At 34.9% G+C, this 22,135-nt stretch overlaps 1 protein-coding gene across 5 annotated transcripts in view; it reads right to left on the reverse strand.

Annotated features, from left to right (window-relative positions):
* The window catches only part of Nmdar2 (glutamate ionotropic receptor NMDA type subunit 2), a 260,929-nt gene that overhangs the window by 78,358 nt on the left and 160,436 nt on the right, over positions 1-22,135 (reverse strand). For all 5 annotated transcript variants that reach the window (XM_033339196.2, XM_033339193.2, XM_033339194.2 and 2 more), the window contains exons 4-5: positions 4,908-5,086; positions 2,838-3,252 (exon numbers count right to left, since the gene is read on the reverse strand). In XM_033339196.2, coding sequence (XP_033195087.1) covers positions 2,838-3,252; positions 4,908-5,086 — 594 coding nt within the window. The remainder of the gene's footprint in view (positions 1-2,837; positions 3,253-4,907; positions 5,087-22,135) is intronic.

Here is a 22,135-nt window from a genome sequence, read left to right on the forward strand (position 1 = left end):
ATTAAAAGCTTTTAGGTCTGAGAACAGCTTATTATCTTAAGAAACGAAGCTACAACAAAATTCAATTAAACACTGCAATAGTTTTATGAAATATAACAATTCTTTTAGAAACGATTATACAGAGTGTGCCACTTAAATATTTAAATTTTTGCCATTTCAAGTTATTCAAGTCATTCAATTGCGTGGATACAAAAAGTATTTTATGTACAATGTAAATGGTATCGAAAAACGTTTATATACAATACAATATTAGGTGGTTATTTGTATCATATGTGCAGTGGTGTGTACACCTAGGATATCCGCCTATAAACGTATAATGAGAAGTAAATAGAATTTCTATAATTCCACCAAGGAAATCTTCTTATTAAAATCTAATAGCCATTCTTATCGAATATTTGACCGGATATTTTATTTACGTTCTAAAACTAGCGGCATCCGTCCAACATATTTTTTCCTTGAATTTCGAGTGGATGTATGATATATGATATATGATATCCCTCTGACAAGACCACGCGTTGAAAATCGATGAGACTGCAGGTACAAATAGAAACCATTTTCGACTTTTGCGGCTCCCACTCGAGATTGCAGAATATTTGTCAATACCAAAACTTGAATTTTTTGCTGCAGATCTAGCTTTTTCGTTCTTTTCTTTTTCGTATTTCCTGCCTTGTTCGCTGAGCATTCGCGTTCGCGTATGCGCGCTCCCATGTGACCAACATCGTTACAGTACCTGCGAAAATATTGAATTCAGAAATCTTTCTGTCACCGGCGCGCTCGTTCAAGAGTCTGGATTTTCGTGAATTGATGTGAATATACGTATCTTCCTCTCGGATTATCCACGAAAAAATAGCCGAGAATAAATCGAGCGAGACGATACGAGAGACGGAGATTTGAGGGAAATTAGAAAGAGGCCTCGTTTCACTTGCAGTAATTTCATTTCGTTAACGTTATTATACCTCACGCGTTCTCGTTTTGAAGCTCGCGAAATTACTCGCGAGGGAGAAACGTGTGCAAATTGTTTTGTATTGTCCCAGAGATATGTTGGCGGAAACAGAAGACGTTTCGTGTCGTCTAATAAACAGCTTCACGTTGGATCCTTGGATATCAGGATTTTATAAGGCTTGTACTTAGAGAATGTTAGCATAAAAATTGTAATTGTATCAGAAGAGATCATAAATATTAATATTTCTCCTTTTTAAAATCAGAAACTTAAAAAAAAACGCACACGAAATCATATCTTCAAGTCCTTTAACCGAGTTTTCGATGGAAATTTTACGAAATTAAAAATTAATCGTAAAAATTAATTTTTCTTTCCCTTGTTCAATAACTTTAAAATTAATCATTAAAATTAATTTCCCTCTCTTTTCTTTTTACGAAAAACTTAACGTTAAAAATATCTGGCGAATTATTATAGAATTTTAGTCACTGTCTAAGCTCCGTAATCGTCATCTGAACGTCAGCATCGATGCCTATAAGAAACTTCTCGATGTAAAGAATAACGGAAGAGAGTTGCCGCCTGTTAGAATTTTTAGTTGTTAGGATCGAATGGCGGTCGATATTTTGAGTGGCCAGTCGTTGAAAAGGAGATTCAACGGGGAGGCGAGAATCACGGAAATCGGAAATTGATGCCTTCCTCGAGATCCTGTCGTGGCTATCCTCTTGGGAGGAATAAATTCATCGAATTCTGTTCTGCAGGAACACGTCGAACGTCATACGCTTCGACAGACCTCTCGATTTCGTAGAGAAGAAGCGCAGATATGACGCTTGCCAATAGAGTTTCCAATACTTAGAGGTAAAGGAGAATTTTTTACTCATTTCTGGCTAAATCTATGTTTCTTCGAATTTTTTCTTCAGGTTGGAAAGTGAATAAAATTAATAAAATAATGTTAATGGCGGTAAATTAATGAAATGACGTTTAATGAAACAAATGTTTAGCCACGTATAATAAATATTTAATCGGTATTCATTGAATTGATTTTGAAAACTACGTGTGATAATTTCGACCATCTTTTATTTACTTACATGAAATTTTTGCTACGAGGAAATTTTATGCGTAACACAAATATTGTATAAAAAAATTGTCTGAGTTTGAGAAAAATACGAATAGATGGTTTCTCGGCCCACTTTCACGTTATGAAATTTATGAAAACATTAAATCCCTTTTCGCTTATTAAAACAACATTAAGATAGAGAAAATAAAGGAATCGTAACAGGAAATTTACTTAAAATTACTGGAATACGTATATTATGCTCTCAATACCACGAGAACAAAGACAACGGAAAGTCAAAGTTTCATATCTCTGCCAAGTAAAGTAAAATACCTCCAATCAGCAAAGTAAAAATATTATGTCAGCCCGCCTTTTTATAATAAATCTATCTTTTCCCTTATCGAGGAGCTTATTTCATGAACAAGATCGCTACCTATATTCCGATGCATAATCACGACGCAGGCTTCTAATTTATTGGAATTTAAATAAGCTCTACTATATTACCCAATAATTTATGCAACCTAACGTAACTGTTTGCGCAAGCGGAGATTGCATGAATAAATAATTAATTCTTCCACTGAAGAATATATCAAAAGTTACAGATCTAAATGCATATTCAATTTTGATATCTTATACACACACACATACACAATTATCTTATTTATTATTATAATTAAATATATAAATAAACATTATTATATAATATTTGAATTGAATTGAAAATTTCTGAATGAATTAGGAATGATAATAAATAAATAGACACGTATAAGTAAATATTTTCCAGCAATCGTCAATCACCGAAATCCACTAAATACGTAAGACGCCAATTAACCAAACATTTCCACTCACCAAGCATCCCAATTGGAAACTGGCTGGGCGTCTGCAAGTTTTCGATCACGCTCTGCGTTACGACCCACACGTAATTTTCACCGGTGATCTTGTAATCGTGTGCCGCACCCAAGATTGTGATGGCTTCCTCCCTTGTCGAGTAGAGTAACATCACTCTGGACTCGCTGTTTACCAACTCGAGAAGATCTCGTGTATCGGTGACTAGGATCGCGCTCAATATGGTGAACTTGAAAGTATCCTGCATGTCGGAGATCCTTTCACGGACCGCCTGCACGAAATCGTCGTGTCCGGCAATCTGCGATGTGACCACGCTGAATTGATGCCATTTGTACCTCTCGAGGATGCTCAGCATCGCGGCCGTTTGGTGCTCCAACGATGGCGCCAGCTGCAGCTGTAGGTTACTCTGCGAAGCTCTCTGAAAGATGACGAAAATTCATGTATTTTCAAACGGATCGTTCTACCGTGACATTCTCGTAACAGTATTGAGCTACGATTTAAGTAATTTGACGTTGTATTACGTAGAACCAATTTCGTTTTTTGCATTAATCTGTGGATATTTATGTAGCGGCACAGGAGTCGAAGGACGACGCGAGTCGAGAGCGACTCATGCTGTTGTTTTGCCTCAGGACATTGACTCAGCCTTGACGCAGAAATGTAATGATAAACAAACTCCGGGCAAAACAATGTCGTCGCTACATGCAATCGTCGAAAGAAGACGAATTCAAATTTCCCGACTTCTCCCCGACCAGTATAAATAAACGGACGTGATCGCGAACGATGCACAGTACGTATAGAGTATCGAACAGTATCGTAGAGTATCTCACGAGTATTTATCGAGTTACGCGACGAGCATTAACGAGTATTTATTCCGCGATTTTATTCTGCGATTTATATTTTGTGCTAACGACTCACATATACGGCTGTACATTAATTTATTATTTTAGATATATTCGACGGTTTCAACAACGAGCAATCTCGTCCTTTAAACCTCACGTACTAATCATCCTACACATTTATGCAAAACTTTTATAACCACTATTGAAGAAATGGAACCTAAGCGGGAATTTGTTTTATATATTAACTATTTTAACGAGTACGCAGTGTTTTAAATAATTTTGCATATTGCGCGCGCTCTGTGTATTTTTACAATTTTAAATTTTTGCATATATACATAAAAATCCGCAGTTTATTATACGTAATTATTCGTATACATAGGCATCTGGTAAGAAATTTCGACATCATTTTCGATTTAATTTATTCTCCATATTTTTCAACCGTTAAAAGATTTGTTACATTCCAGGAAAAATTTGCACAATCGTTATCGATGTGCGTGATAATTCATTCCAATTTTTTGCTAGAGATTTTATTATTATTCTTATTATTCTAAGATATTATTATAAGCGAGAGTGGAATTCGGACATAGGAATTCGTAAAAGGGTTAATATTAATTGCGTATAATTATTGCTAATTTCATTAGCAGTATATTTTATTAGAAATATAAATTGCAGCTGTATAATTTATATGTTTTTCGAGCACCAAGACAATTTTCGCGTACAACAAAACGTAACTCGTTATATCTAATTACTAAACTCTGGATGTTTATTTGTATATTTTTATACGATTTTGTATATTTTGTAGCATTGATCGTGAACATGCATATTTTTGATAAATATACTCTTAAATCTATATTTTTATAAACGCGATTAAAAAAGTGACCTAAATGGAAATTTATCTCACGTATTAAATAATATAACGAATGCTTTATTTTGAGTATTTTATATATTTTTGCCTTTCTTAACTTCCTATAAATGCTTACTAATTACTGTAATGCGTATCAAAATATTATTCCTAAAAAATGGCCGAAATTATCTTTCTGCTTGATACGAAGGTAACATTCGTGTTGTCATAATCGTGTTTAGAGAAATCACGAAAGCTTAACATGTTAGAAAGTTTTTATTTCTATTTTGTTTTACAAGGAACTGGAAAATAATTTTTTTTTTAAATAGGCTGTGCTTGTTTGTAAAGTTCGCTTGCGCAGATGAGAAAAAAGGAACATTTGGATCAACTCACTCTCTCCAATCCCGAGTTATCTGCATTCCATGCTATCACTGGAATTCCTAAGTAACCGGCCAGCTGCAGAAAGTATTGAGCACTGGCAGTGCTGCGGCCGTACTTCTCGTAGTTCATCAGGTATAAGATAGCGGACACGTTCATCGGCAGAAATTCGCTGCATAGCGAGTTCAGAATTTCTGAAACACAAATAAAATACCATCGACATTAGACATTTTCTTCTTAACGAACAAAAGTATTCGTCAGAACGATACAACATTCTTGTTGAATTATACGTATACATATTTGGAACATTTTCAGGTATTCTACTAATTATAATTCGAATCACTTTCTTATATAGAATATAGAAATTTTTTTATTCGATCACTCTTAGAAATATCTTATGTATATACGCATATATTATACAAAACATTGTTAAATCTCGTCAACACTGTAACGAGACGACTATCCTGATTGTATGGGTAAAATGCGAAGCAGATCTGAAAATGTATATATCGTAGAAATTACAAAATATCTATGAGGAGCATCTTCGCTTCATTAATAAGCCACGATATTTAATGAGACCATCTTTGGCATTAGTTATATGTTTAAGACCACTATTTATACTATATATTCATTTTTCACTAAGTGTATGTTTGTAATAAATATCTTGTAACTTCTATACATTTTCTGACTAGTTTGAAATTCTATCATACAGTAATTACAGTAGTCGCGTTCGTTTCAATGTTAATGAAATTTCAGAAAGTTTTGTACAATTCGCATAATATGTATATTCATAAGCTGTACTAAGTATTCGAATACTTTCATGAGCCAACTTTCGCGTGAATCTTCTCTGACCTGCACAATTACTCGTGTACCAAGAAACTCCATATGTGTCTATAGCCTCACATTCAACGATTTCAAAGTTTCATTCCACCTTTCGTAATCGTGAACAAAAGTTCCACATTCGCAACTGAATCTACACGAAGTGACCTGAAAGTTGCGACTACACGATAAAATGAAAGTAAAATTATATAGGAATTTGCCGCGTGATCGAAGATACGAAGCTCGTAATCGTGTTTGCGTGATTTATTGGGGGTATAATCGTTCTAGCATAGTATCCTGCGGCTATTGACGCAATTTATCGCAATTGCACACGGATACGAGCAGTGAATGTTTCCTTTCGGGTGGGGTACGCGCGCTTTTACAAATGGACACGATAAACGTTAGGGTCACGAAGGAGCAATGGGGTCGATTACCGGCGCGAAACGCTGTCTCGATTGATCAGCGACGATTAATTTTACAAAAAGCTTACAACTCGATCGATTTGATTACATGCAGGCGAGCAACGCCGGGAAAACCGATTGAGAGAAGAGGAGCAGTTGCAAAGTTTGCGATTGAAAAATTCAGAAGCTGTTGGTCAAACTTTAATCTAGAGATAATAGAAATCGTGAGCTCCTATCCGTTCGGAAACCTTTACTGGAAGCAATAAGACGCATCTGCCGCGTTCGAGATGATAATCCTCGCCTTGTTTTCTTTCTTTCTACCCTCGATGCTTCGCATTGCCAGCAATTTCATTTCCTCGTTTACAGTTCGCGGTTCATGATCGGTTTGTTCTATTTTTACTGTAAACACGAGAGCGCGGTTGTAATGGGTTATTTTCGCAAGGGCGAAAGATACCGTGGGCGAAAGACGAAAATTGATCGATTCACGATGATTCAGGAAAGTTTCTATTGGATTCCGTTCTATAACTTCAGCGAGAATTTATACTATGCTAGGCTGCAGCTATGTTATTACGAAAGCAATAATGAATCTTTTTCATTCGGGGTAATTTAAATGCAAACAAGTTTGTAGCTGTTTGTAATTATTATTTTATCACCGCATATTAATTTCTACTTTATTTTCAGATCTTATTTTGTAATTTTGTTATTCATTATGCCGCATATTAATCTATAATTTCCCTGTATCACTAAGCTAATTCAAAATTTTATTTTACAATTCTACCATTCGTCATTGCATTTTTATTTCTAATTTCACGGTATCACTATCAATTTTTTTCGGACACAAACTATTTTTCGGACTGGTCGAATAATTCTATTCTCTCGTCACAAGCAAGACATTTATTATCTTCGTTTAGAATCGCGGAATAATTTCAGAGAATATTCGATGGTACGCTTACGGTCCTCTTTCTCGATCGATCCACTACGCTTTTTAGCGATCGTCGTTACGAAGCAACAACGCAATCGCGGAATCGCGATCATTCGAGTCATGGACACATCCTGACCTGTCCCACAAAACCCTCCGCTTCATCCCTCGATGCCCGTGTGACCCTGTTTCTCCATGTCCTCGTTTCCATCTCTGTTACATTATTCTTTCCAGTGGTTTCTTAATTTCACTTCTTGCTTACGATCAGGATTCCCGAGGGCGAATCTTATTAAGCCGCGGAAATTTTAATGAAAATTTAAGCTGGTATTTCGTATGCAAGTGGAACGGTGGATGGCATTCAGCACGATAAAAACTTATGATTCGTTATGACATCTTGTTACGTTCAATATTGTCATCCAGATTATAACCAATTTAGAGACATATATCGTATCTTTAAATTCTTCCTGCCATTTTTTTAAATGTACAGTCACATAGGTAAACTATATTAAAATGTTATTAGCGACTCAGAGTCAGATGATATCATAAATTGAGTTTTGTAATATCTGGAGATCTTGTTTCTCTTCGCCTATTAAAAATATATTTCATCGTAATTTTGTTTTTCTACATATATTAGCAATAACTTCAAATTGAATTAAAAAGCTTGGCTCTAAAATTATAAATTATCCTCTGCATAATGTTTTTTCTTTCTTTAGATTCCAGCTTTTCACCTCTGTTCATGAAAATATGAATTATTTTCAAAATTCTACAGTTTACACATAATATTTAATGCATTCCCAAATGCAGTGCAACGAAATCTGCGAGCATACGCTCACCACAAACCTCTCTTATTTTCATAAAATTCCTTTAGTATCTTCGCGACGACTACATTCTTCTATAAAGTCCAACAAATAAAAATGGAATTCTTCCTTGCAGTTCGCCTCATATCGTCGTTATTTTAACAAGCGCTTGTTACGAAACGATTGCACAAAACTTCGCGTGAGAGACGTACGTGACATATATGAAACAACCTTCCCCGAAATTCCCAACTTCTGCAAAACTTATCTCAATTTCTCTTTGGCTGCGAAATTTAACGCGTGCCGGGTAAGTCGATTATTTCGTGTTGTATGTGCGCGTGTATGTACGTGCGTGCATACATGTAGTATCGGAATACTTAGACCGTAGATGTCGCGCTGCTGGGTACGGCCGCTTTTCTTTTCAATTTTGTATCGTGGAAGAAAAATCGGACTCCGGTCGCCGGGATTCGAGCCCGGGTTCCGAACGTTCGTAACCTAAGGCGCTAACCACCGTGCTGGTGGCTTTTTTTTTAATGATGTTTATTTAACCCAAGATACAATTTTAAATACATTTTGGTATTCACAATAAACGGTGAATTTTTGTAGTGATGTGTTAGGCAAAGGTACCGATACGCGGCGGTACGACGTAGCCATACTATATTATGAAACGTAGCCATACTATATTATGACGTAGCCATACTATGTTATGCCACTGCGCTGGTGGTATTTGCTATCGAGTGCCGCCACAGGCCTTTTTTCCACGATACTACATACATGTGTAGTTCTGCACTCTCTTATGAGTGACACTCGCGCGTGGAAATTATAACACCACTTATGAGTGCTTATTGAAATTAACAAAATGAAAGGGAGTCTAACGCGATTGTTCCACGAACTTCTTCCGCCATGCGCATCTCGACTGTTGTTATCAATTATTTTCCGCTAGTTTCTGTGTCTTTTTTCTTTCTTCAATATAAATACATATGCGTATAAAATTTCTTCTTATTGCTTAATATATTCTAATATGTAATATATATATATATATATACACATAGTGATAAACTCACTATTATAAAGATAACAACGAATATCCGACGTTACGATCGTATGAACGTATTGGCGAACGTATAAACGTTCCCGCGAAAGAGCATTTGTACATATTTTTGTTTTATTTTCGTTTCGAGAGAAATAATTTTCACTTTAATTGTAACGTACTTAGTCTAATTTCCTAATTTAAAAAATCACCACAAACGGCGTTCGTCACATAAACCAATGCTCGTCGCGTGCAATGCGTTACACTTCGTCGACGTATGAGTTCCCGCGAAAGATTGAGTTTCGATGATTGTCCACATTCAGTCGGCGGTCGCTAACACGAGTCCACCGTACTGACGTATGTATGTATGCTCGGAACGTTTCAACAATAACTGCTATCCAGTCCGTTATGTATGATTGTTTCGCGTTTTGCCATGCGAATGGCAAACATCAACCGGAACAATGCACGTAATAAATAACCGCTCGTGATCTCCATGCTACCCGGGCGAACGTTCACGCTAACGAATTACCCTGGACGATTTTGTTTGCAAACAAATTAGTATTATTGTTAATTTGATGCGATCAAATGTGTCCCACGAGAGGATTTTATATCATAATAATGTCGTTAATCTCATAATTCATAATGCCATGATGTTTACCACTCGTTTAGTGGTTTGTTAAATGGAAAAATTAAAATGGAAATACAATAACGTATGATGATACGTTTTATTATAATTTGGAATTTCACATGCTTGCCTTTCGTTTACTGTTAAATTAATTATTATTAAAATGGGTATGCGGGATATATACGCGCTACGATACACGTTTAATATCGGCGAATCTTTTACAGTTTCCTGGGGTATCAATTCTCTTCTTCTTCTGTATGTCCGTAAAATTTCAGCGAACATTTTTATCATACAAGCTATGAAAATATAACGAAAATAATGTTGGAGATAGTGGAAGAAAACTATTGTTAAAAGTATTATTAATAGAGACGTACTGGAATATTTATATCAGAGAAGCATCGTTATTGTTTACGGTATTATTGATTAAACTTGTTAGGATAAGGGTATAAGGTATAAGCAAACAGAATTCAATTGGGATTTGGGAGATTTACTTTCGCGGTATGATGTATGATTTCCTTTGTAATTTACATAATATAGTAGCCCCGGCGAATAATTTCGCTTTGATCCGTTATTATGGTATTGTTTAGTAAACAATACACGTTACAGCTTCCTATTAGAAATGCATGATCGAAGATGTAATCGACCGTGTACATGGGATAATGCAGTCTTTGATCAGAATTTACCTTCATCGAACCGCTGCTTCTTAGACTGTCTCCGCATCTAATTTGTTTGACAAGCATTATAATATGACACGACTAACGAAGCTAATTTTGTGACGGGAAGAGTCGAAGAACGTAACTCGGGATTAATCATTTGACGAAGAGTATCCAAACATTAAAATCTAAATATTACGCTTTTTATTGCTTATCCGATCACTGGAAAACTTTCAGGCGATAAAATATTAAATATTTATGTTAATGAATAAAACGTAACTTTCACGTGAAATATAATACGATCTGCGCTAAAGTATTTTTAATTACTGTAAACGTTACATTTCTGACATTAATATGTGGTATCTCATTGTTTCTTTCATGGAGTCAAGAATGAAATTCAAACAATAATCTTATATATACACAGACGTATTTTCTTTAAAAATTTTAATACGTTTCGAACTTTTACATTGTATATGTAAAGACATTTGTGGATAATATTTTCCAGATATATACCACCGAGTAATGGAATCTCATTTGCCATGCCATTAACAAAATTTAGTAAACAGCAAATCAAACAATTGCAAATCATATTATTTCGTCTCCAATAAATATTGTAGATGTGTAATTAAAATAGCCGATTAAATTCTCCAAAATGAAGCGCTAAATAACAATACAATTTGTATAACGTGTTCCACGAACATTTCGTTCGTAGGCAGCTACGTACAAATCCGTATTACTGACACAGCGCTATTAAATTTGTTGGTCGATGACTTGCTCGATCCGATATGATCGTTCGTGCGTAAATTTCACGCTTCCGCCGAGACGGGAAAGGATTCGTAACTGGATTATAAAATAGACCGTGCCAACAAGACGGCTGAATCGAACATTCGCTGAAAAATTTTCACTTCAGCCCTTCCTCAGCTACAATGCAGCACAATACTCGTCGTTTCGAACCAGGAACTCGTATTCTCCCTCGATGGATCGGTCAAGTATTGTTTTTAATTACACGAAGAATTCCACGCGTTACGCGAACCGCAGTATTTAAGCACCGTGAAACTCATTCGAGTCATCGTGTTCTGTCTGCACACAGAATATACGTGCATCGAGTAAATAGCGGAGCGATTCGGTCACGAGACGCGACTGAAGCGGATATTAAGCTCGCGACCAATTAACACGGACGAGTCTGCTTGTATCTGGTGAACGTGGAGTCAATTATAAGCTAGGAAGGTGGTAAAAGTTTTGGGAATCTACGATGACGGAGAAATTAGGTGAATGCGTGTTTAACTCGTTGATTGCCACGCGAATTTTGTATTCGCATGATTGCTTACAAAAGTATTCGTACATTTATCACAGAAATCTTTTAAGTATATTGTGCGTATTACGTGAAACATTTTGAAATTTCATTAGCGCTATAACGAAACGTGATTATTACGATTATATTGGAAAAATTTGATTGCTATTTGAAAATACTTATATTTAGTAAAAGATTAGTACACAGTATGAATATTTAAATAAACTTACGCTTGTACTAAATGTCTTGAAACTTCCGTATACATTTTCAAAATCACCAAAAATTTTACCAATACGATGATAATAGTTGGATGTAATTACGAAGAAATTTTAAAATGTTTTGTGTAATAAATGTAATGTATGTTACGCGTAATATGTTCATTACAGATACGGACAAGTGTACGAATATACAATATACACAGTGTTTACCCTGATAGAGCCGCAATAGATTGCAACGTACCACACCATAACATTAAATTTTTGCAAATCGTATTATATTTGCGCATTTTTTTCTGACAATGTTATCTAAGTATTCGCATCATTGATAACTTTTTAATGCGTGAGATTTATCCTACTTAAATCATTCCAATAAATTTAGTAACGTGGGTCAGCGATAATCACCGTAATAGTTAACGTGTTAATAGAGAACGACTGGGTCGACAGAACGTTCGTCATTTTATCAGCTTTATATATCAGGAATTTTCATTGAAAACTTGTGTTGACCATGACTCGGTCGAATGACATTATTCCACGCTGTAATTAAACGTGATATTCGTTTATCGCGTGCATACCGATTAATGATTTGAACGTTACGACAATATTATTCCATCAATGAGGATCTAGTCTCGCTGTTTATCTTTTCGATAATTGCACGGTTTATAATGGAACCATGCGAAATGGCCAGCCAACGAATCAACAATATCGCGGATAAAAGATAACTCAACGTTCGTGAAATCGTGACACGTGACCTGAACATTTTATGGAATTTATAGCAGAATATTATCAGTGAATAATTAATTTTTTGAATTAAACGATAATTACAAATTTGATACATAGTAATTTGATTTTTGAAATAATCGGTTAGTATTATCTTGAATATTCTATCAGTATTAATTGCCTGTGTCCTCCAAAGTTGGTTAATCAAATTTTACAAATGAATTTCAATGAAATTTCATTCATGAAGGTGCTCATAATTGTTCATCCATTTTCTCTCATTCCTTTCTCTGTATTTTGCTTCTTCTACATCTCCTAATGTTTTTGTCACACGTCGTTTGATATTAATTTAATACGAACGATAGAATAGAATAGAATCGATTACTGTGTTTAACGTTTGGAAAAGGAAATATTCTTAATAATCGATGAATAATTCAAAGACCAAATAGCAAATGAAAACGTCGTTTGCAGTGTTTGCACAGTTTAAACATTAATCGTTAAATTTCTACTTCTTATTGTTCCACCGACGAACATTAAAGCATAGCCTGATAGGCAAGTAGGTCGTATTTATTACAAAGGTAAATTTATCTTTTAATTCTTTCCATTTACTTTCATTATTCCATTTCTTTTAGATGCTTTTGCATCTTGCTCATATATATAATACAATATCAAGGCATAATAAAAGGTAATTACGCGAGTGCTAAAAATGTTATAAAATGTTTCAATATGTAATTAAACAATTAAAAAATTCTTAAAAGTAATTGTACAAAAAAAAATTCAGACAATTTTTCTTGCAACGCGACTATTAAATTAGACGAAGGATGGCATTGGGAAAATTATGTCATTATGCAATCATAATTATATGAAATTACTAATATGTTATATTACATAATTGTATGATACCTATATATGTGATCTCTCTCTCTCTATATATATAAATTCATTCTAATTGAAGGCTTAGCAAGAGAAACCAAATTTGTTCGTTTGAATCAATTGTTTAGCGTGGAACTCGATGCAGAGCTAAGTGATGAGTCTTCGAAATCAACGCATGTGCGTCTATATCGACAGTATAGTCGTAGGAAAATCAATTAGTGTAATGAACTCAAGGTAAGAGCACGGACACACTGTTACGACAGAAGGGACTGGATGAGATTGAGTTATTAGCGGAATTAGATGGACAATATGTGTCGCATCACTAAATCGGATTTATCATCTTACAGGACCTAGCGAGTCCAAAACTGTTCCTAATAAGACTGATAATAAATAATAAAATAATAATAATAAAATAAGATTGATAAATAATTTTACAATATCTATGAAGTTATTTATTTAATATAACTTCATATAGTGGCATTTTAAAGTACGGATAATTCTTTCGTAATCTAACATGCGATACTTTATCGTCGAACATTTTATTATTCAATAACGTATTTTCAAGAGCGGTCCATAATTTCGGTACATTTATATTTTCATAATCGATAGCAAGCATATTATCGGTATGGCATACTTCTAGTAACACTGTACAAAAATTCCGACGATTAAAATATTATAACTTTTAAGACAGAGAAGCAAAATTTTTCTGAGAAAAACTGTGTACGAGTTGCTCGGTTTGTTTATATTATATCGATTATTGTAGCAGCATCTACTGTTAAATGACGAATATGAATTATGTGTCAAGTTTAATATATATTTAGTTAAAGCCGAAAACGGATCGCGTGAAATATTGTTGTCGAGTCCAACGTGACATAGAATCACGAAAGTTAAAAATGAGTGAAATTTGAAAGTATTAACTATCAATGAAACTTGAAGGTGTATTCGTCTCTAAATTTTAAAGTATAAAGGTTCCTAATAGAATTCTCGTTCGGGTTTCACCGAGACAATATTTCACTTTGCAAAGAAAGATAAGCTGCAAAGAAACAAAAAGCGCGGAAGTTTTGGATTATACATCGAAGGTAATGTAACAAAAATTTGAGCTGACGTTCGAGATCCTGCAGACTTGTAGGTATTAATGAAATCTATCAGCGACTTATCGGCGATAAACATATAAATCTAAGTAATACAATTGGTAAATTCGACGTGGATGATTTTACAAAAACGCTTGGAAATGAATTGGAAAATCCTTCCAATGAAAATCAATAAAACACCGTTTGTTATTACAGATTAAATATTAATTCGCCCCTGTATTCGCTACAGTTAGTCTTTCCACGCAACAATGTCACCGCGAAATAATGGTATTATTCCTTCGCTGATGGAAAGGAAATTTTTCCAGGTTTTTATTAAACATTAAGTACCATTAGATCTGTGTCCGGTGATGAGTCTATTGAACTGAATTTTTCGTAGCAATTTTTCCTTGGAATTTGGCAATACAATATTCTTAAATTTCCGTCTAACAACAAAAGCCATTTCATTGTAATAACCTAATTACTTCTCTTTAAATATGAAGCTCTTATTAATCGAGTCGTTTAGTTTTAGAAGGATTCTTTGCGTTACGATAACTTTGCATTAAATTTTACCACCTGATTCTAAGCAATATTCGCTAATATTTCTAAAACTCTCATAGAGTCTCTACAAAATCCCGCGAAAGCTTCTATGGCAGTATAACGTCGCGTTTTCTCTCAAAGCAGAAAAGAAGTCTCGAGATTTTAGAAGTACTAGTCGAATATAAACCCACTTCACCAAAGCAAGAGGAAAAAGACTCCTTGAAATCGCGGTGACAGTTCGAGAAAACAACGTGTCCACGATTTTCCTCGAGACGTCATTCACAACGACCGTTTAGCGAAACAGCAAACTACCTCTGGCGCGGAATCGTAGTCGCAGAAAGCTATCGCAGCGAGCACGCGTGCCGTAGAAACCAGGAGCACGTACGATACACGGCTCGATGTCACCTTTCTCTGCGAATCCGGAGGCGTTTCGTCTGCATCTTGTCTACTTGGTACTCTGTCACTTTCTAAAGTTAATGCAGTATGATATATCGCTCGTTTGACACAAGACTATTCAACGACATGATCCTCTGTTCCGATTTTAGTTTCGATTCCGCGACTTTATTTGCAAACTTATTTATTTATTTATCACGGACTTTTTAATCAATATTAAGGTATTAGGGATACCTTAACATTGAAAGTGTAACATTGCACGTAATACGAATAAATACGTAAGATATCCATAGTACAGGTACTTTCTACAATATTTGGTCGATGAAACAATTTTCTACCGAAGTAAGTTCTATTTTTTCATTATATTGTCAAAAATATGTATTTGCATAAAAATTCGTTGAAATTTAGAAATTGTCATCTTTAGGTTTTCTTTCAGTTTTTACCATTTTTGAGCTTAAAACTTTCTATACGTATGCATCTCTGTTTGTTCAGCTTCATTTTTGTGTATCTCCAGGAGAAAAGTAATATTCAAGGTTTTCCGATTTTAATTTTGACACGCGAAAAGTCACGAAGAATTGAATCAATGGTGCGCACGATTCGCGGCAATAAAAGAAGCTTAATTTGCATCAATTAGCTCTTCCGCTGTGTAACTTATACGGATAAATTGAGAGGTGGCCTGATTTTTAAATTCACAAATGTTGTTTCGTTTATTTCGTTGAACGCTTCTGTGTCGTGTTAGCTGTAAAGGAATAGAAACGGTTAACGATATGAATATAAACTGAATATGCATGTGAACGTTAATTATTTTTATTAAGACGATGAAAATGATATTTTTCATTTAACTGATTGCTTAAATACAACTGTTTAATTTGTGAGTGTTTAAAGTGAGAGCGAGAATGGAGTTCAAGATACGAAGATTAAAAACTTTGATGTTGCAAACTAAGAATGGAGAGAGCCTTTTTACAAACGTTTACTCTCGTCTTGCGTCTTGAAAGAGTATTTTAAATACGTTTTAAAACGTTTCTAATAGAAACGAATAAAATCGTAATGCTCCAAGATCTTTTAAACCTTCAATTATTTCCAAAAATTGTTATGAATTTGTTTGTCCTGTAAAACGAACATGTAAATTTGCTAAACGGTCTTGCCAACAATTCATTACAAAATCTGGAACGATACGTTTCTCGAAGTACTTACTTTTCCCTCATTTCTATTCTACCTACAACTTTCGTAACTTCCCAACTTCCACATATCATCGATAACCCATAAGAAACAAGAACAGTAGCAGCAATCGGGTTCCAAAAGTACCACAAGGTAACAAATCTAAACTGACGTTAAGATATTCATCGGGAACGCTGCCAAAATGTTTGAAATATATGTGCGTGCCCCTGAAACCTCGAACAACGATCCATCAAAAGGAAACCGATATAAGAAACGCGACATATCGGTCAAATACTAAATGGCATTGATGTTTTATTGATCTTTTATTTCACTGTCTACGTACAAACGATCGTTGTTTTATGAACTTGTCTTAAGAATTGTCGTAGAATAAAATATCATTTAAATAAAAAATTATTATTAATGCATAAGTAGAATGAATCTATTATTGCCCGGCTAAGCCAAATAGATTGCTCATAGATCAAGCAAGTAGTGTAAGTCAGTCATTCCATCGAACGATATAAAATGTCCGTAACAATATCCAATTATTGTTAAACCAAGTAGAATAAACCAATTATTTATTCGGAGAATGGCAAATATCCATCATACGTAGAACAGATTAACTGTCATTAAACAAAGTACGATAGTCAAATATGACAACGCGAATACAGCATTTGTTCATGGTGAAACAGTGGTCTATATGATATAAAGTGAAATCAATCGTATTTGTTCTTATAATTTTCCACATTATCGATGCTTCTTCTCTTATTATGTTCATTGTTCATTCCCAAACTTAACCCCAATCGTTCTAAAGCCCATACAAGCTCACAGACATACGTATCACTGACAAATCTCTTTTAGCGGAATATACTGACACATTGCTGACGTAGTAACGATATAGCACGTCGATGTCAATAAGTTAAGTACGCAGTAAACAGAATTAATCCACCAACGTGCTGAACGTTGCTACCGATCAAACGTTACGTTGTTATCTCTAAAACGACTAAAATACGAAATATGTACCAAGGAAATAAAAATGTATTGGTCTACTGTAACGTAGATACTCTTATCCACTCTGATAATCAAATGGATAATATAAAGGCTACACGAAGAAAGCTTTTAACCTGAAACCTTTACCAAAAATGAATCGTTTGAATTTTATAAAATCTCAAAGTTGTATCTCGGACCGCCCTAATATGACCAATTTATCGCTCTAATATTTCTAGTTTGAAATAAACGCGAGAGTTTCATCGTCCTAATTATTTCACGAGAGAGAATGCGTAAGATAAATTCGGCTTATTTTGAACAGAATCAAAGAGGAATATTTTTCACTGGAGCATCCATGTTTTCCAGTCACGTTCGCCCTTCATAAGGTAATACAGGCATACCACACACATTTTTACACGTGTGCAGAAGACGAGGTCGTCGCGAATTGGTACGAGCGAACGTTAAGCCGTACATATTGACCGATGTGAAGACTTTTGAAGGAACGAGAACATTAATTTCGGCGTCCTGGCAAAGGAAGAAACAGCGTCCTTTTTTTACTACCGCTACGTAGCCACGTGTCCCCAACAGAGGCGATATGAAAGCGGCGATATTGTCCTGCTTTCGAGTTCGTCACACGGAAATATTGCGACTCGCTGAGTTCCACAGAGCAACGAACTCCCTGCGATTTCCGCTTCCTGTTATTTTGATGTCTCAGGCGAATTGGTAACTGAGAGGAGCGGAAGAAGGTGAAATACTGATAGATTATTGGCTTTCGAAAAGTTTTATGCTGAATTATCGTTATTTCTGAAGATTATAACTGTCGCGTTATATTACGGATAGAGTAGCTTATTTTGTAGCTTAAAACTCGCAAGTAAACTACAGATATTTATGCAGTGTTATATTTTTGTAAACATAATTAAAGAAATAGTTTTCAAATAGGAATTTACTTTGTCTATTAAATATGACACGATTATATCATAATGAGTGCGTTACTTTGAATATTTCACGTATTTTTACATACTATATGCATTTTACAGATTTTTGAAACCTTAAATTTTCCAAAAATGCACGAACATGTACACGCAATTTACTTATAAATAAGACATTCATATTAAACAAGTAGAGTGGGTCTATTATTGCTCATCCAAGTAAAATAGATTATTTGCGGATCAAACAAGTAGTACAAGTCGATCATTCCATCGAACGATATTAAATATTCATAGCAAATATAGCAGACCAATTATTGCTAAACTAATTATGCAATAATATATTCGCAGGTCGAATAAAAAGAATAATATCCATCGTATGTAAAACAGATCAACGATTATTAAGCCAAATAACACAAATTAGTCACGAATGAAAAAAGTAGTACAAGTCAGCCATTTGTTAGAAGTATAGTAAATATCCGTCGTAAACAGAACAAGCTAAGGAATTAATTCGCAGACGAGGAAAATAAACTAGTCTCGGGTCGTGTAAGTAGTACAAGTCAATCATGCGGTATACGTATAGTAAACATCCGTCGTTAAACAGACAAGTATCGTAATATAATCTTTAATCAGCGTTAGAAATACGTTACTGTATTAAACTCAATTACGAATATATTGATACGTCAATGATTAATATTATTGAAATTATATATAATTACTACATTTATTATTAGAAGTCTTTTTTAATATTTCTAAATAAAAAGGATATATAAGTCTGAATTGACAAGATGATAATACATCGGTAACTATTGTAATAATATTGCATTTAAAATTTGATGTGTTCTATTAGCCAGTAAGTGACAATAAAAAATGTTGATAATAAAATATACTATTCCTTTTCATGTAAAAATACAGAAACCATATTTCTCATATCATATTTTTACATTAAAGTGTATTAAGGCGCTATAAGGAAAATATGGTAAGAGGGCGAAGGGAAAAGGAAAGTACTTTTCGTTTGAAAGCTGCTGGGCACGCTTTCTAACCATGCCCTAGACGTTGAAATAGTAGACGTCGGGTTGGAAGATGTATTTCTACGAAGTTGATGGTTAAGCTGAGAATTGTGGGAATGTGCTGATGTGATCACTTTGTTAGCAAATGTAATTCACAATAAATAGACATCTGTTTGCAAGCTATGAAGCATTTTCTGACATTAAATCAAATATTTCGTGAAGTCGGTTTTCAATAAGTTTCTACTAATGGAATACAGTTTCATTCTCGCATATAGTAATCGAGTATTCCATTTTACCAACTGAGATTCAAATTATTAATCAATTATTGTATAAAATAATAGGGGCACTGTTTGAATAACACGATCAATTGGGTTTGTTATTTCAAACTGTGTTGCACGAAACTTGAAACTCGTACAAATATATTCCGCGTCGGAAATAAATAAACATACAAGCGTAAAAATGTGCGAAATTTAGAAAGAAAATCCTTCTTGCATTTCATTAACCTCTATTACAGCTATCATTAGACTGCAGATGTTCATGGTATTTCATCCTTTTATGAATGCGGCTGAAGAAATGGAACCCAAACAGAGACTTCTTCTACCCACTAAATATTGTAACGAGCGCTCTACTTTGGGTTTCTTGTATATCTTTGCATAATATGCGCATTCGGCACATTTATCACCCACGCCTGTAAATTTTCTATAAATGCAAAATATCCCTTATGTACTTTAATACTTTACAATATTATTTTTAATATATATATATTTTGCATTTTAATATTTTACGGATTGTAAGCAACTGGCCAATGGAGTTAGTAATAAAAAATGAAAATAAAAATTAAAAATCGCTAAGGATGAAACCATGTGCATCGTGTTACGTTTATCTGGCGTGTAATCGTATTAACAAATATCGTGTTATTCAAAAACTTAATTATACTTCTTCCATATATACCTGTAGGACTCGGTGTGAGCGTCATCATGCTCAGTCGAACTGAGTGCTGCGTGAAGTCATACTTATCCAGGAAGCTGGATCCAGAATGCTTGTTCTGTCCCTTCAGCTTGCCGCCTTTGCGCAGGAAGCCAACCGTGCGGTTCACGGCCTTCGTGTACTCGCGCACACCGAAATTAGTGTGCGGCACCACTAATCCGATCGACATTTTCGGTAACGATCCATTGCGCCGTCTGGATGATTCAGGAACTCCGGACTCGCTGATCGTTACCCTCCGGCCGCAATCGCCGGAGATCACGAACGTACCGAGGATCAGAAGGAGTTCGACTCGCATCTTTCCTCCTCGTCTTCCTTCCTCGACTTTGTATTTTTCGTCTGCTCCACGATTCTCCTGCTTCAAGGTCGATTAAGTGTAAAAATTATTTCTAATCGATGGTATTGGAAAGCGAAGTTACGTATCTCGATGATCCAGTTGATACACACGAAGTTTGAGTGTCGAGGAAAGTAGTTCCGTGATTCGTCGATGATTTTGGAAAATATTCACCTTCGACATACAGAAGAATCTTCTTTCTCTTTCCTTCAAATCTTACTTTAACGTCGAAGATAAAATTTCTAGCAATTAGATTACCAACTACTGAATCACTATACCGAGAATCGTGTCGTTTCGAGAATTTTTGAAACTTGTAAAAAATTTTTTCCGTGCTCTTGCCATCGTTCACGGAAGATGAGACATGTTACAGTGAAATTGGTATCTTCTAGTACACGTAACTGATCAGATTCGATTTGCGTTGCTTCTCGTGCGTCATTCTTCGATATCCGATCGTCTGAACACTGATAGTTCCAAGATTGTCGACGATGCTTCCAGAGCTTCGTCAGTGTATTACATGAAAATTTTTAACAACTATACACTGTAGTAGATTACTATCTAAGCGACAACTCGTTAATATATTTCGATGAAGGAAGACGAAATTTGATTTCACGCTGGCGATTATTATTCGAGATAACAAGAGGAACTCGGGAGTGGCAAACGGATTGCGCTTGCCTTCGTACGGACGAGATAACTAATATTTCGGAAGACACTGAAAAAGAAATTAATTGTTGTACGTAGCTGTTTTATTTTCTGAAAACGGTTGCCTTCTGTCGTTGATGGAGGCTCGAACAAATTGTACATCTTGTACACAGAAGTAAAAAGTACGTTTCGGTATCGAATAACATGCAAACAGCAGCGTAGGGAATAACCAAAAACAAAACAAAACAAAAAAAAAAAAAAAAATAGGCCGATAGGCTCCTGGTTTATGCTATCTCCTCTAACTAAACTTGTGCATTTTGGAGTTGCATGAATGGAGGTCGTGGTCTACATGGATGTTTTTTTGAGCTTCAGAGGTAAAAATTTATGCGTAACAGGTCACCCAGAAAATTTCTACAGTTTTAAGCTTCTTTTATTTTGGAACAGCCTGCGTTTACTGGAATGTAGTTATTTTGCTTAGAATATAAAACGGTACATGAGTTGTCAATATTAATTAAATGCGCAGATACCTTGGCTGTATTAATATACTTCAATTAGTATACATATATGTATCATTTAATGAAACTTATTCTCAGATCGAATTAAAAAAAATGCCGATTATGGTTGTCTAAAGATTCTTTGATATACCAACATTGTAACTCCAGTTAACGTCAAGATCAACAATGTTGAAGATTAACAATGTTGTTAATTACTTCAAGAAAAACTTTACATTTTTTTCTTTTGTATACCCGTGACCTGGAGCTGTTACGCTGTTACGAGGAGAATAGAATTTAGTGAAACAAAGAATTCTAAATAAGGAGAGGTCCATATTATTGTGCCCTTGAATATAAATTGTGTTTTGGTTTACAAGGTC

The sequence above is a fragment of the Bombus vancouverensis genome, chromosome 1 (genome assembly GCF_051014615.1).
Source record: "Bombus vancouverensis nearcticus chromosome 1, iyBomVanc1_principal, whole genome shotgun sequence".
NCBI lineage: Eukaryota > Metazoa > Arthropoda > Insecta > Hymenoptera > Apidae > Bombus > Bombus vancouverensis.